At 36.6% G+C, this 17,113-nt stretch overlaps 1 protein-coding gene across 1 annotated transcript; it reads left to right on the top strand.

Annotated features, from left to right (window-relative positions):
- The first annotated feature begins 2,324 nt into the window (after positions 1-2,324).
- On the top strand, positions 2,325-4,297 carry LOC147517341 (uncharacterized). The gene is made up of 3 exons (XM_086593568.1): positions 2,325-2,918; positions 3,006-3,044; positions 3,662-4,297. The coding sequence occupies exons 1-3, from the start codon at positions 2,325-2,327 to the stop codon at positions 4,295-4,297; spliced, it is 1,269 nt and encodes a 422-aa protein (XP_086449694.1).
- The last annotated feature ends 12,816 nt before the right edge of the window (positions 4,298-17,113 follow it).

The following is a 17,113-nucleotide window of genomic DNA, read 5'->3' as shown; positions in this document are numbered from 1 at the left end:
ATAGAGAAGTGAGAATTGGGTTATAATGGCTCCCAAGAAGAGAGCAAATAGCAAAAGAATGGATAATGGCAATCAATCGTACACAAGGAACACAAGAGCTTCAGGAAGTAGGAGGCATCAGGAAACAAATACCGATGTTGAGATGTCACTTCAGGAAGTAGTGAAGAAATTGGAAGAAGTAGAAAGGCAAAATGCCATTTTACGAAAGGAAAATCAAGAGATGAAGAAAGGAGGTCCAATTAATGTGATGAAAGATCTTAATGAAGAAGAGGGGGAGGAGTGTAGTTCAAAATCAGGTAGTCATTATACTGGAAAGGCATCAGTAAGAAATGAGAAAGTTGCAGAAGTATCGCCAGTTTTAGAAATTCTGATACCACAACCTATCACCAAAGAGATGATACAAGAGATGCTCCAGAAGCAGTTGGGAAATCAGAGTCTGGAAAAAACCTCAGCTTCGGTAAGGAAACTAGCAGATGATGTCAGCAGAAATCCGATACATCAGAGTGTCGAGATGATGCCTATTCCACCAAAGTTTAAACTTCTGAAATACACTCAATATGATGGAACATCAGATCCGATGGACCATCTCTTTGCATACAGGCATCAGTTTTCGATATACAAAGGAACAACGTATTTGGATTCATTATTATGTAAGTCTTTCTCTTCAAGTCTGAAAGAGAAAGCATTGAAGTGGTTCTGTTCTTTACAAGAGGGTCAATATCATGTTATAGGGAGATTGAAGAGAAGTTTTTAACCAATTATGGGCATCAGCGAGTGAAACCAAAGCAAGTGTCAGCTTTGTTCCAACTCAAGCAAGAAAAGAAAGAATCTCTTAAAGGTTTCTTGTCGCGATTCAAGGCAGAAGCTTAGCTAGTGGAACATTTAGACTAGTCAGAAATGACAGAGGTAATGGCTTTTCAAACTGGACTTATTCCTGCGTCCGATATGCATAAGTATCTGCTTCGAAAGGATATCAAAACTTTGAGGGAATTGTATGATAAAGCCGAGAAAGATGTGCAAGTGGAAGAAGGAGTTCTATCAGCTTTGGTTTAAATTGTGTTATAAGTATCAGAGGCGAGTAACTCAGCTAAGGAGGAGAATCATCATAAATCTGATAAGAGAAAAGCTAATGATTCTTATCCGAAGTCAGAAAACCAACCTTCACAAAAGAAGAAATTCGAGAGGTCATTAAGAGAGGAGTTAGACCCATCTAATTACATTGATATTAATACCACCTTGGAAGATATCTTGAGGAGAGTTGGAAAAAAGCCTTTTTCCAACATCCGACTCACAAGCTTCAGGAAATATCCGATAAGCCTTTCTGTAATTTACACAAGATAAAAAATTACGAAACAAATAAGTGTCTGCAGTTGCTCAGAGAGGTTGATTAATTAATGCGAGATGGAAAGCTCAAGGAATTCAAGGCTGACGCTAGACCAGAAGTAGCGGCAGTGATAAATGATAAGCCTTTAGGAGTAATTAACATGATATATAAAGGAGTGATTCCGCAGAAGAAGATTATGAAGGATAAAATATGAAAGATATCGACCGTCAAGGAGGTGCTTGAAGTGAATGTAGAGCCGATACCAGTAGATCCTGCTCTTGTATCGGCAAGCATACCCGGAGCTATTATGTTTGTACCTGACGATCTATCAAAGGTAATGTTACCTCATGATAATGCCTTGTTGATTACTTTAAGGATATCGGGGTATGATGTGCAAAAGATATTGGTGGATTGTGGAAGCTCTGTCAATATTTTGTTTTGGAAGGCATTTACGGGTATCGGATTTGATGAATCTCATTTGAAAGAACCGTAGTTTAATTTGTTTAGGTTCAATGGAACCTCGACAAGACCCGCGGGGGAAATAAAGTTACCAGTAAGGGCAGGTCCACAGACAATTATGACTAAATTTATAGTCATAAAGCATCACTCAGATCATAATGCTATTTTGGGAAGGAAATGGATACATGCTATGAGCGCACTTCCAAGTACTTTTTATCAAGTTATCAGATTTCCAGCAGCTTATGGTCCACATGAGATAAGAGGTGATCAGTCAGAATCTGGGAAGTGTAACTTTGTTACTGTGAAAGGTATGATGAAGGAGAAGAAAGTAGATACTTGGGGCGTCTGGGAAGACCCCAAATAGCAATTAATAGAAGATATATCTCTGAAATCCGATACTAAAGAACATCAGCTAGATTTCAGATTTACATCAGAAATGAAAATAGAGATGGAGATAGTTCCAAGAAAAACAATGGAGGAAGTGTAGAGGGTTGATATCGGCCAGAATAGTGAAGGTTGTTTCACTTTTATCAGTACATAAATGAGTGCATCTGTCCGAAAAGATTTGGTGGATTTCTTGCGAAGGAATAAAGATGTATTCACTTGGTCGTTGGCCGATCTGCCAGGTATTGATCCTATTATATGTTCTCATAAATTGAATATGCGAGAAGGAGCAGTTCTAGTGCATCAAAGGCATAGGATAGTCAGGCTGATATATGCAAATGCGGTACAAAATGAGATACAGAAGATGCTGGAATGTGGAATCATCAAAGAGATTGATAATTTAGAATGGGTCACAAATGTTGTTGTGGTCCCAAAGAAAAATGGCAAAGTAAGAATTTGTGTGGATTTCACAGATGTTAATAAAGAGTGTCCGAAGGATTACTATTCGATGCCAAGAATTGATGAGTTGGTAGATAGAACATATGGTTTTGAATTGTTGAGTTTCTGTGATGGTCATTCAGGGTATTTTCAGGTTATTATGTCAGTATTATATCAACTAAAGACAGCTTTTGTTGTTAAAGGAGGTCTTAATTGTTTCATCAGAATGCCATTCGGTTTAAAAAATACAGGAGCAATGTATCAGCGATTGGTGGAGAAAATGTTCAAACATTTGATTAAGCATATTGTTGAAGTATATATTGATGATATGGTTATCAAGTAAAAAAAGGCGAGTGATCATGTTAAAGACTTAGATACGGTGTTTCGAATATTTTGACAGTTCAACATGAAGCTTAATCCCGAAAAATGTACTTTTAGGGTAAGTTTAGGGAAATTCTTCGGATATATCGTCACAAAGCGAGGTATCGATGTTAATCCAGACCAGATTCGGGCGATACAGCAGATGCCTTCGCCAAGTACTAGGAAGCAAATCCAAAAGCTTACAGGTAGAATTGCAGCCTTGAATAGGTTTATATCTCAGACTTCCCATAGATGTAAACCTTTGTTCAAATTGTTGAAGAAGAATACAAAGTTCATATGGGATGAAGAGTGTGAAATGGCTTTCTCCGAATTAAAAAAGTATATTCAAGAAGTATAGACTTTAATTAAGCCATAAGAAGGAGACACTTTATTCTTATATCTTGCTGTATCGGATTTTGCCATTAGTTCAGTGCTCATCAATATAGAAGAAGGAGCTGAGCGACCAGTTTATTTTCAGTCTAAAACAATGCTCGAGGCTAAAACTCGATATTCAATGTTGGAAAAATATGCATTAGCTCTTCTTTATTCTACTCAAAGATTGAAGCCTTATTTCCAATCACACTCAGTAGTAGTGATGACAAATCTTCCTCTGAAGCAGACTTTAGCTAAGATAGCTAAATCAGGCAGAATGGCGAAATGGTCAGTTCTTATTGATGAGTATGGAATTGAATATAGAAACAGAGTATCAGAAAAAAAAAAAGCCAAGTTTTGGCGGACTTTTTAGTAGATTTTCGTGCTGAAGATGAAGATTGGAAGGCTGAAGAAGATAGTATTACATTCTTACAGGAGCCTGATAATCCGATGGATGAGGATAATCCATGGATGGGTTCAAATGGATGGAGGCTGTTTGTAGATGGATCATCAGGGCAAAAAGGGTGTGGTATCGACATTGTGTTGATAACCCCAAAAAACCAAAGATTAGAGTCAGCGGTTACTTTGGGTTTTCACGCTTCCAACAATGAAGCCGAATATGAGGCTCTAATAACAGGTTTAGAGATGACTAAATCGCTAAATATCAAAGACTTATCGGTTTTCAGTGATTCTCAGTTAGTGATAAGTCAGATCAATGGAGGTTATGCAACAAAATGCGATAACATGATCGATTATTTGAACTTTGTTAGATTGAAACTCAAGGATTTCAGGAAGATTAAGTTTCAACACCTTGATAGGGGTGAAAACCGACATGCTGATGCTTTGGCATACGTAGCGGCTATGCTTGAGAATGAGGAAGGGTGTCTATTGCATATAGGTGTTCAGCAAACCCCAAGTATTGATATAAAGCAGTCGGAGGTGATGGAAATAGAAGGGTAAATTGCTAGAAGATAAAAATGAGGCTAGAAGGGTAAAAGCAGGAGCAGAAAGATATCTACTAATTGACGATCAGTTGTATCGGAAAAATCCAGGAGGTCCACATTTAAAATGTATATCTCCAGCCGAGGCTATACAAATTATAGCATAAATGCATGAAGGGGAATGTGGGAATCACTCAGCAGGAAGATCGTTAGCAAATAAGATAGTGAGACAGGTATATTTCTGGCCACAAATATGAAGAGACTGCCTTCGTTATGCGAAAAAATGTATCTAGTGTCAGAAGCATGGACATGCCATTCATGTTCCAGCATAAGAGTTACATTGTGTATCGAACCCATGGCCGTTTGCTTTATGGGGAATGGACATTGTGAGTCCACTAATACCTGGAAAGGGAAAGAAAAGGTTCATGTTAGCGGTAACAGACTACTTCACTAAATGGGTAGAAGCTATAGTCTTGCAACATGTCAAAGAACAAGATATCATCGGTTTCCTGTTTGAATGGGTGGTTTGTAGATATGGATTACCATATGCTATTATATCGGATAATGGCCCTCAATTTATCGGAGGAAAAGTAAAAGAGTTCTTAGAGTCATATAGGATCAGGCATTTTACATCGGCACCTTATTGCACCTGAGGCAATGGGCAAGCTGATGAAGCGACAAATAAGACCATCATTGATAATATTAAAAAGAAACTGGAGGACAAGAAGAGTTTGTGGGTAGATGAGCTAAATAGTGTGTTATGGGCATACAGGATAACTCCGAGAGTAGCCACAGGGGAATCGCCATTTACTCTAGCTTATGGTATGGAAGCGGTTACTCCAGTGGAGATGGTAGTATCGACATCAAGGGCAATTATGGTAGAAAAGGGTTTGAATAACCAAGGAATGCATGCAGAAGTCTTAAACTTGGAAGAAAAAAGAGAACAAGCAAGAATGAGGCTTGATTCTTATCATAGACAGCTCAGGAAAGCATTCAACAAGAGAGTTAAAGAAAGAAATTCCAAGAAGGTGATTTGGTATTGAAAGAAGTCACGCAAGTAACAAAAGAAAAGGGAGCTGGAAAGCTGTCAGCGAATTGGGAAGGTCCTTACATCGTCTATAAGGTGGGAATAAATGGAGCATATTATCTGAAGAAAGCTGATGGTGAATTAATAGCAAAGCCTCAGAATATCAATAATCTGAAGGTATTCTATCAATAATGTATTTTTGCAAGGTTTACAAGTAAGTAAGGTATGTACAAAGATGGTTCAATTCAATAAAAAAGTTCAAATTCAAAATAAATGTGGTTATCTTATGAATGTTGTTATCTTATGATAAAAAGTCCTGGTGATTGACATAAATGTTGATATCAGGCATAAGAAGTCCTACTATCGACAGAAATATTGATATCGGGCATATTGTCAAAAGTCCTGGTGTTGACAGAAATGTTGATATCAGGCATAAGAAGTCCTTCTATTGACAGAAATGTTGATATCGGGCATATCATCAAAAGTTCTGATATCATAAAACGAGGTAGATATTAGGCATAAAAAGTCCTGGTCTTAACAAAAATATTGATATCAGGCATAAAAAGTCCTGCTATTGACATAAATGTTGATATCGGGCATATCGTCAAAAGTCCTAATATCATAAACCGAGGCAGATATCAAGCATAAAAAGTCCTAGTGTTGACAGAAATGTTGATATCAGGCGTAAGAAGTCCTGCTATCGACAGAAATGTTGATATCGGGCATATCGTCAAAAGTCCTGATATCAGAAACTGAGGCAGATATCAGGCATAAAAAGTCCTGGTATTGACAGAAATGTTGATATCAGGCGTAAGAAGTCCTGCTCCCGATACTTTCTTTTTGGTTGAGGGTATCGAAAAGTTTATTTTTTATTTTCTATTGATATAAATCTAAGTATCGCCGCTACTCTCTTTTTGGTTGAGGGTATCAAAAATTTCATTCGTCATTTCATATAAGTATAAGTATTAGTGATATGTAAGTTAGGTGGAGGACATCCAGAAGTTCATGCAAGTGTGGTCGTTGATATATTCTTTGGGATTGAGAAATGGAAATAAGCATAATTGAAGCATTTAGAAACAATCAGAAACAAAAGGGACAAAACTTACTAATAAAGAAAGAAAAAGATTGTAGCAATATTACAAAACCCGAAAAAGATTGTAGCAAAATTGGTGCAGTTAAGAGGGAGGGGTACTAAGGAGACCATCTATCTCAGCAAATTCATCATTTTGAGTTATATCGGCACAAACACGAGAAGCAGCAATGGTTGGTACATCAGGATTAATAGGAGGCACAAATTCGGAGTCCTAGGCAACAACATCAAAGGGAGTGACTCCATGGGCTAGAAGAACATCATGAGGGATATAGGGCCTGAAGGTTGTCAATTGTTCACCTAGAATATTCTAAGTATCAATGACTTCATTAAATTCAGCATCAGAAGCGTCCTTGTACTTCGCCTCTTCTATAGCGAAGTTGTCAGTAACCTGCTTAAGAGTTTCTGCATGTTCAGCAATTTTTTACTATAAAACCTTCTCGGCAGTTTCAACATTAACTTTCAGATCGGTCTTCAGTTGATTATTCTCAATTTTTAACTGAGTATTTTCTCTTCTCAAGCTAGTTACTTCCCAAGTTAGCTTATCAAGTTCTTTTTTCTGAGCATCAATGGTTTTTTGGAAACGACCGATATCCAAATCTTGTGAATAGTGGAGATCAAATTGAGCCAGGGCATTTACCTTAGCCTACGAAAAACATGGGAACATATAAGCAGACAGGAAAAGTTTGGTTAAGCAATATAAGGAAAACTAAGTATAAGTACCTTTTCAATGAAGTCGCAGAAATTTGTCAAGCGATCAACAGAAGACACTTTGTGCACCACGAGTTTATCCATAGGAAGAATTCAGTTAGTACAGAGTGTAACACCCAAATCCTCAGGAAGATTTTCACCAAGTAGTGATGCAGTTAAAGGGACGTCATGTCCATTAATTAAACAAAAGACAAGACTAAAGATGGTACTAGGATCAGCAAAAGGAACAGAGTCAAGATTTTGGTCAGGAGCAAGACCACTCTCTCCCCAATTAGTCTCTTGGAACTAGGATTGTTTTGGGAGGAAGCGGCAGATTTATCTTGGGGAACAGCAGGTGGGTTGACCTTAACAGGAGCAGTCAGAATCTCAGAGGGAGGGACAAATTGCTTATCTTTAGGAGCTGGAGCCAATACAGGTTCAGAAGCTTTCTATTTGTTCTTATCAGGTAAAAGGCGACCAACATTGGGATTCACGGACTTTCGAGCCATATCTGTATACAACAAAAGATGCTGATCAAATATATTTTGTACAATGGGATATTCATAAAAGTCAGGAACTTCCTTTTTAATTTGGGGAAAAAGAGTTGTAGTCATGGCAAGATTGTTATCTAAATAAGTCCAGAAGAATGGGGGAAGATGAGGAGGCAGTTCATGGAAAGCAAAGGAAGACATAAGGAAAGAAGGGTCATCTATGGGATTTTTTGAGGGGGATTGAGTTGAAGTTGGAGACTGACCCATTTTCTGAAGAGCCCGACTCTTAAGAACAAAAAGCGGCTTGCGATAGTTTTTTATATCAGGAAGGGAAGCCATGACTTTGGGGTTCCTTTCTGCATCAGCTCCAGTACGCGCATTGATTTCTTTTTCGGTCCCTTACAAAAGTTTGAGTACTATATCTGATTTCTCACGCGCTTTGTCAAAATGAGGAAGGAAAACTGAAAAGAGGTAGAGAGGTTGGAGTCAGAGGGGAATTCTGATATATAAATATCGAAAATAAATCAAAAGAAGGGTATACCTAAAGTATTGAAGACTTGAAATTTTAAGGGAGGATTCACTAGAGTGTCGGCACTTTCCCATGGACCCAGAACAACGATAAGATACTGTGTCCATTCTTTGTCGCTTTTACAATTCTGATGAAGGATACCCCTAATGTTTTTCCAGGTATGTTTTTTGGGATAAAAATATCCGATATGCTTTTCACAAAATCTATAGTGCATAAGGATATCGGGCAATCTAATTCTATCAGCTTCATAGTTTTCGGGGGAGAGATAGCTATTGTAATAATTACAGACAAACATTAATCTCCAAAAGTTACCCATACCCTGACCAGGGGAAATGTTCAGATAGTTTAACACTTCACGATTGAGGTTCGTCAGAGGAAGTCTCAAAGTAGCGATAATTTGGTCGATAGTAATAATAATCCCTTGCTTGGTACCACTTTGACATTGGGTGAAGGTTCGGATACCAGCATAATGTTGGAGGTAAAAGGTGGGGGGAATTTGATAAGCAGCCTGAAATAAAGCTAAGTTGGGTCTTTTGATGAAAAAAACGCTAAGTCCATGTCTCCATTGACTCCTATCTTCAATAGTATCAAGCTCAGATTCAGAATCAGTAGCGGCAAAAGGATGACAAGGGACTCCTTTTATGACATAAGATAACTCCCAAGAAATGTGAGGTCGTTCGGTGTTAGCAGAAGTGGAGGCAAAAGCATGGCTATTGAGTCTATCTCCAGAAAGGGTATCGCCACTATCAACACTAGCATCAAAAATGGTGTCCTCACTTGACATTGAAGGGGCTATAAGCAAAGAGAGGATGACAAAGGTATTTTTTTTTTAGTATCGAAATTTAATATATATAGCACAGCATTAATATAGTATTAGATTACCGGAAAATGCGAGATATATGGTTGGCATATCAGAAATATTGAAATAACAATTCCCATGTTGATATATCCGATAGTCATAACAGTAATTAAAACATGATTAAAGCATCTGATATAAAGGAAGGTGCAAACTTTTACATAGTTAAGAGTTTAAGATAGTGTGGTATACCATCATATAAGCACGGACATAAAAACATAGACATATTTGGAAAATTTAAATTCCAAAAACCAATTGTCGTTTTGTTTTCTTGCAAAATAAGTATATATCAATGTTGTTTCTAGATAAGTTAACCAAGTGCAGGGAAAAATAAGCGTACCTGGATGAGTGCAAGAAAGAGTTTCTTCTTTGGAGAACAAGTTGGAATGTGGGGAGAGTGAAAGGCAAAAAGATTTGGAGTTGTGAAGAAGCGTCTCTAAGAAGCTAGGGAAACGAAACGATTTTTTTTTAGTGTTTATATTCAAAGAAATGGATCAGGTGGTTATATGGGCCCAAATAAAACCGCTTCTCGAAAAATTGAAATTCGGAGCGAGATTTCAAGTTTTCGAGAGGGGGCGATATAGTGGGAAAATATTGCGCCCTCAAATATGTTATCTGATATTTTGAAACTTGAGATATCGACATAAAAGTCAATATCTCGATGTATTTCGGGGTGGTGTTTAAAATGTTTACAGGAAAAAAGCAGGAAAGGAGGAAAGAAGACAAAGGACTGGTGTCAAAAGCGGATTGGGCCAAGGCTAATCAGGGATGACTATAAAAAGACCAGATGAAGAAGAAATAAATTCATTCGATTCATTGTGGAAAAAAACTAGAAAAATAGGAGAGAGAAAGAGTGAACCAGAGCGATTGTAAACTTTTTTTTCCCTAAATCAATAAAAATCTTTAATTCAATTCCATTCAATCTATCATTCATCTATCAACAGTGTGTGATCCAAGAGCATTCAAAGAAAGGTGTTCTGGGCAATCACAGGTAGGGCTGGCAATGGGTTGGATCGGTCCGGATATAGGCAAATCCAAAACCGATCCGCTTTTCAACAATACAGACCCAGAACCGGACCCGACCCGAACGGATATTTGAGTTAGAGAACCAGAACCAAACCGAAAACTTTTTTTTGATTCCGGATCCGATCCGTTCTAAACCAATAAGCTCAATTTCAACCCGGTGATCCGAGTTTTTAATAATTGGATCCTAATTTTCGTTATATAAATATTAAATAATTTTTTTTTGCTAAACACAAAAACAAGATATACAAATAAAAAAGGCATAATGAATGATTTGAAATCCAAATTTGTAATAGAAACCATCTTTTTATTATGTAAAAAAATATCGTAATATTACATATGTATTTTGCATATCTTATTTTGGAACTTTAAATATTGCAATGTTGTATAAGGTAATAAAAATATATGGTGGAGGAAAATTAGAAAGAATAAGACTAAAAATTTTAATTGGATTAGGCCCATAACGGTTCGGTACATACTTAATCCAGAACCAATCCAATAAGAGTCCAGTTCTGATTTTCAAGACCCAGAACCGGTCCAATATGCTAACTACCTATCCCAGACCCGCTTTTATTGGTTCGGACCGGATCGGGTATCGGTTCTTACCCGACCCATTGCCAGCCCTAATCACAGGTGGGACTTTCAAATTTCTATGATAAAAAACCAAGTGGTCTAACTTTTAAAACCAGTTAAATGGTAATCTATAATTTTTGTTATCGAAAACAGAGTGACTAAGGGGGAGCCCACTACTACAGAATGACACTTATACCACTGTTTTTAAGTGTGGTATAAATATATTTACCACTGTTATACAACCGTGACAATAGGTAGTGTGGTATATAATAATAGCAAAACTGTGGTATATATGTTTAACGGATACCACGGTTTTTCAAAGAACCGTGGTTTGTATGCCCATTATATACCACGGTTGTCAACAGAACCATGGCATATAAGCTATTGAAACCGTGGTTTATATTAGTGTATGTGTTATAATACCGTGGTATATAGTTATACTAAACACTACGGTTTATGCCAAACCGTGGTATATATATATATATATATATATATATATATATATATATATATATTTTAATAATAATGCTAGTAACAGTCTTCCACTTAAAAACTGAACCTGCATAACAAAATTTACACAGCCTGCCTACATACAACATTTTCATCTTCCCAACAAATTCCAAAATGTACAATAAACTATCAAACATTGCAAAAAAAGATAATAAAAAAAAAAAAAAAACTTCCATTAATTTTTTGAGTGCACTAAGAAAACAAACTTCAAATTCCTTTTCATAAATTAAAAAGGTAAGACTCATAAATTAAACTGGAGGAGTCCGAACATAGCTAAAACTCATCCTCATTCGCTTCCGACTAAAACACCCCATTTTCCTGGATGAACTGAATAATATCGAGTCGAACACCGTCAAGTTCATCTTGCGTGTATGTCTCCTTCAATTCTAAATTTGTTATCTGGATGAGTCAAAGCACAACATGTGGAGTTACTATATAAGAATAAGTGAAGTCAGTCGTTGAGCCAAATAAAGTGTTTGTCAAAACTTTCGAATACCTTATTTTCAAATGATCCAGTTGAACAAGCTTCTATTATTTCCCTCATAAACTTCATTGTATAATACCCACACTCTATGCCACCTGGTTGATATGGGCCTTAACATATAGACTCACAACATATGTAAACATATACTTTTCAAAGAAAAAGACAATAATGTGTAGGATTTGTTTACCTTGATCTTGTCCCACTTCAGTGAACTTCGTTTCCCATCAACCCTTTGCAATGTGAGGACCGCACTTCACAATAAGATAAATGCAAAACATTTAATTCACATATATGGTATCAATGTTGGCACGAGGATAAACTCCAAACCTACATGAAACAGTCACATGCTCCAAGGATGGTGCTTAGATGACATACAAAGAACCGAGAACTTAGGTACATGCATAAACAAGCTAGGCCAACCCATCCACAAAAATGCCATGTATGTTATAAAAGTGCATTAAAGAGCCTCTCTACTGCCTCAAACAAATCTTTTGATGGATTGGAGCTATTTACATCACCTTGGGCAAGACGATGCCAAAATGCAAATTTCAAGAAATTAATCCTTTTTCGAATCCTAGAGCACAATTCAATTGTATATGAACATTTTTTCAAGGCGTGTATGTGGCTCACAATTAACACTCTTTACTAATTATCTTCAACACAATTAACACTCTTCACCAATTACCTTCAGCATCTGTCATAGGTGTTTTAGATTTGAGTGCTACTGAAAATTTATGTTCTCAGATAGAAATTAACTAAGTATACAAAAGATTGTAGAAATATAAAATGAAACAAACCTGATTGAGGATCCCTTGATTGGCCTTTTAACCTGAAACAAAAGAATATAACGAGAAACAACAAATAATAGATTCAATTTTAGCACTTTTTAATAAGCAACCGAAACTCTTGTTCCATCTCTCTATCACTTACAATCTCTATTGAACAATGCAATGCAATCAGATGAAGACATCTATACAACAACAATTCTCAGCAACAACACACTAATTCAGTTAAGCAAATTAGGAAGTCATGAACAAGACACGCTACCTATAGAGAGTGCAATCCAAGTTTCAGACTAGAACAACTAGAAAATATTTTCCCAAACCAACAAGGAAGAAAAGAATGAGGGTCATTCAAAGTGTCTGACCCTCTCAAATTTAACACAAATAGTTTACAAGCATCAAACCCTTAGTATTTCAATACTCTTCCTTATGTGGCCTATAAAGGTTATAATGCCAACAGAGAGGAAACACAAAGAAAATGAAAATATATTGCATAATCAATGTGACATCTACGTGTACAACATAATTCACCATCAATTAAAGTAAAAAGATATTGAGTACAAAATTCAGTTTGAATAGCCCACTTTCTGTAGAGCATAACTCGTGACTCTGATATCCAAATGCAACAAAACAAGATTCATTAGAAAATAGACGCAGGGCACTGGATATTTTGTAGAGGTCATTGAAGCTAAATGTGACTCTAACCTTGTCAAAACACAGTTGGAAAGCAGTCCAGTGCTGCTTCCCTAGGCAGGCACTGCAGCCCAATGTTCTCAAATTCTCACTAATAGAATTTATGAGGCTCTCTCCATGTGTTCAGCCTACTCAAGAATTGTGCTTGCATTGCTCACTCCCTTTTGCCTGGGTTCTATTACCCTAAAATAGAAAAAGTGCTAATTTCAATGCTTACAAAGGCAAACCATAAGCTAAAGGAAAACTAAAAGAAAGCGAAAAAAAAAAAGAAAAGAAAGACAACTTAAAATGCTACATCAAAGGGGACATAACAAAATGGATAAGAAAACCATTAGTTTGTTCCACATTAGTGTGAGTTGTTGTAAAACACTCTATCGATGTAAGCATTTTATAAATAAGTACGAAGTTGGCCTATTCTTTCCTGCTGTTGAAGAACCCTTTATTATATTAAAGGGCTCATGATTGGCCGGTGGTTTCAGTAGCACCGCCGATTAAAATGGGGGTAAAAAAATGAACAAAATCCAAGATTTGATCGATGTCGGTTGAAGAATTTGTTGATCTACCGGCATCGAAGGAGGAGGCGAAGTCAAGAACAGGAGGTTTTTTCACTTTTGGATGGACAGGAAAGACGGGAGCAAGAAATGCTATAACCAAGTCAGACTTTAACCGGAAATTGACCCTTTCTAAGAAGAAACCAAAACATTAGAAGAGCCCAATCGTTCTAGCAACGGCAAGAGATCAATAAAAACCACTGACAGGAATGACCCAGAGAAACAAGATTAGCTTCGGCCTGACTATTCAAGATTCAATTTACTTAGTGAGACAATTAAGGAGCTCAATGATATCTATTATCGACAGACTTTAGTTTCTTTCTTTTGGAGAGCTAATGCTTGAAAGGAGAGTTCATTCTATCACTCAAAAGTGAAAGACTACTTTGAAATCACGCTAGTGGAATTTGAGAAAGGATGGAAACTCATACTTGTGGGGAGAAGGTCCTGCCGCCGGTGTCCCTTGTTTCATTTCATTTGAGGCGTGTCTCCGGTTCGGCTTGACGGTTATCCTCCCAGGTCCCTATTTGTTCAGGGCGGGCGGCGTAACTCCTCTCAGAAAGGGAGGGACAGAGGGACACCATGCAAGAGTGACAGAGGGCCTGGATCCATTCCAGCATAAGTGAAACCAATTCACACTGTCTCACTGCCACCATTATATTCCAAATACAGGAGCTTGAAGCCCGACAGAATTCCAGTAAGAGGCATTTGTGTTGTACTTATAGTTAAACCAAGCCACGTCCGGTGGTAAATGGTTAATGAGAGAGACTAGAAAGCTTCTTGTCGCTTCCGGGAAGAAGAATGGTTCTCTTCCAGTGACCAGATTAGATCCAGTATCACCGACCACTTCTTCAGACGTAGTTCTTCTTGATACTTCCAAGAACGACGTAGAGATGTCTGTATCCAAGAACCTCCAAGTCCTGAATCTAGAGGGTGCTACTTGGTCATTGTTTCCTGCTTCAAGACCACACCAGCCAACCCATACATTCATTCTATCGAAAGCATTAAGAGCAAGACAAGCGGCTATTTAGAGAACAACCAACCAACTACAGTGAATCATCACAAAGAAACAACACAGAGAGAACCTAAATTGCCAAATATCCAACCCTCTAAAAAAAACCCCCTCTTGAATTTAATTCGTAAAAGTTTTTTAATGCCAAGTAAGACTACTAATTGTTAGTATAGTGCTCCATCTACATGAAATTTACCACAAAAACTTAAAAAGAAAAGTTTGGCTTACCTCTTCCTTGAAAATGGTTAGTGGGTAATTAGGCGACATGGATATCTAGTCAGTCGAAATTACTGGCTGTAACAAACAGACCATTGGTATCCACTGACCTCTGTTAAGTGAATCCCCCACAAACATCAGACTCTTGCCTCTCAATTTCTCCTAACATCTCAGTTACATTCCACCTAAATGACACAAGAAATACTGAACTTCAATCTCATTTTATAACACCTATTAGGTATCCAGGTAGGCAATATTACATGCGGCCATAGAATACAAGCAAAAAGCGAGATAGCAATTTTCTGGTATTTAGCATAAGACCGCTAAACAAATGTAACTAATACCTCTTGAGATTGTAGTCCCATCTCCAATTCCAGTACTCTAAATCTGTCCTCCCATGCTTCCAGCATGCTAACTGAACAAAAATATACGGCAATCCGATTCATTGTAGAGTGGATATGAAGCATTGTCAAATATCCATTTCACACTTCTCTGAAATAAGAAAACCAAACTTCCCAAAATCAAATAAAACACCATTGTCAAATATCCATTACTGGAAAAGTTTGAAGAAACTGATTAAATTGGCGACAAAAGCGAGCTTAAATCTTGGAAATTTTAAAGTGGAAATTATAAATTCTAACTAATAGATTTTACATACGTAATTAAAGGAAACACACTTTCAATTTCGAAGTCTAATCGAGAAATTCTTACCAAATGAGAATGAAGAAATTTAAAAAAAAAAAAAAAAAAAAAAAAAAAAAAAAAAAAAAAACGATCTTGTGAAGTTCGGGTTTGAGAATTATGCCCTAGAGTTAACGAAAGCTACATAAGTAAATCGCAGGAAGAGAATTGCTGCTTGAGCACCGACGGTTTAGAGCAAGTGGAACTTTTTTTTTTTTTTTTTGGTTTGATATAACTTCTATCCCCACGTAATTATAATTTGCCGAAATATAAACCCATTAGCGAAAAAACCGTGGGATACTCCTTAACTGATTAGTGGAAAATGAATGTGCCGTGGTATAAACTATCAAGATGCCACGATTTTTGTAAATTAGTGGTATAAACTAAGATCCCAAAAATCGGATCAATTTCTACCATGGTATACAAATATTAGCCACTGTTATTACAAAAACAGTGGTATATAAATTCATACATACCGTGGTATATGTGTCTTTCTGTAGTAGTGGCCGAGTAAGACTATCTCGATGAGGCCTAAATGACTAAGGGGGAGCCGAGTAAGACTATCTCGATGAGGCCTAAATTCACTATGTTTTCTATAAATATCATTCTCCAAGTTTTTTTTTTTCAATTTTCTTTTATTTTATTTTGGTAACAACTAACAACCTTACCCTTTACATGAATGTAGAAACTAGACACATTGTTAGTAGGTACGTGTAGATTTGAAGAACTGCATAAAATATATGGAAAGTTAGTTGGAGAGAGATCACTTTTTTTTTTTTTTGAGAATGAGACCATTTTGAATGGGGTATTCTAACCTCTTATCTCAAATGAAGAGGCTTAATGGGGCAAAAACATAGAAGAAAAACGAGAGAATCATGTACTATTTTAAAATTTGAAAAAAATATAATAAAACACTTTATTTGCGTTAATATAACTTGGCTCTTTGCATTGGTCAGTCTGGTTTTTGGTAACAAAAATTGTAGATTACCATTTGATTGGTCCTAAAAGTTAGATCACCTAGTTTTTTGTTATAGAAATTCAAAATTGCAACTCATAGAAAGAAAGCATATTAATAAATGGGTTACTGAAATATAATTGACAACAACTAACCCAATCATCGGTATATATTGATTTACTACATAAGGTTATTTGAAAAAAAGAATAATGCTGGAACAGTGACAAACCAATATGTATCACTCATAAAGATAAATAAAACCTATGTTAGATCAAAACACTAATTGATCAATCCAATCTTATACCTATATGATATATCATCACAATTAAAATGAGTGGACGGTACGTACCAAGGTACACAAGGAATTACTATTTGTAATGGAGATAATAATATATAGAAAAAAAAATGCATAGATGGTCGAACTATACACGAAATAAGATATTGGCCGTGTATAAACTTTTTTTTAGTAAATTTGGATAACGAAGTGTACCACATTTTGCAACATTGGTTTCTGTTTCACTTCCGTCCAGTTTTTTCATACGTGTCAAGTTCTTTTATACCTGTCAGACTGCCACTAGATAGGCACATAGGAAAATCAGTGACACATAATTAGAGAGAAAAAAAAAACTTGAATGCCATCATTGATAATCCACACTAGCGTCATGGAAACTTTAA

Source organism: Coptis chinensis, chromosome 2 (assembly GCF_015680905.1).
Source record: "Coptis chinensis isolate HL-2020 chromosome 2, ASM1568090v1, whole genome shotgun sequence".
Lineage (NCBI taxonomy): Eukaryota > Viridiplantae > Streptophyta > Magnoliopsida > Ranunculales > Ranunculaceae > Coptis > Coptis chinensis.
The sequence above is the reverse complement of the archived record's forward strand: the minus strand, read 5'-3'. Positions and strand labels throughout refer to the sequence as shown.

Coding starts and splice junctions, on each gene's coding strand:
- LOC147517341 (XM_086593568.1), top strand. CDS start 2,325: ATGAGTGCATCTGTCCGAAAAGATTTGGTGGATTTCTTGCGAAGGAAT. Junction 2,919..3,005: donor TGATTAAGCATATTGTTGAA/GTATATATTGAT, acceptor ATATTTTGACAG/TTCAACATGAAGCTTAATCC. Junction 3,045..3,661: donor CCGAAAAATGTACTTTTAGG/GTAAGTTTAGGG, acceptor AATTGAATATAG/AAACAGAGTATCAGAAAAAA.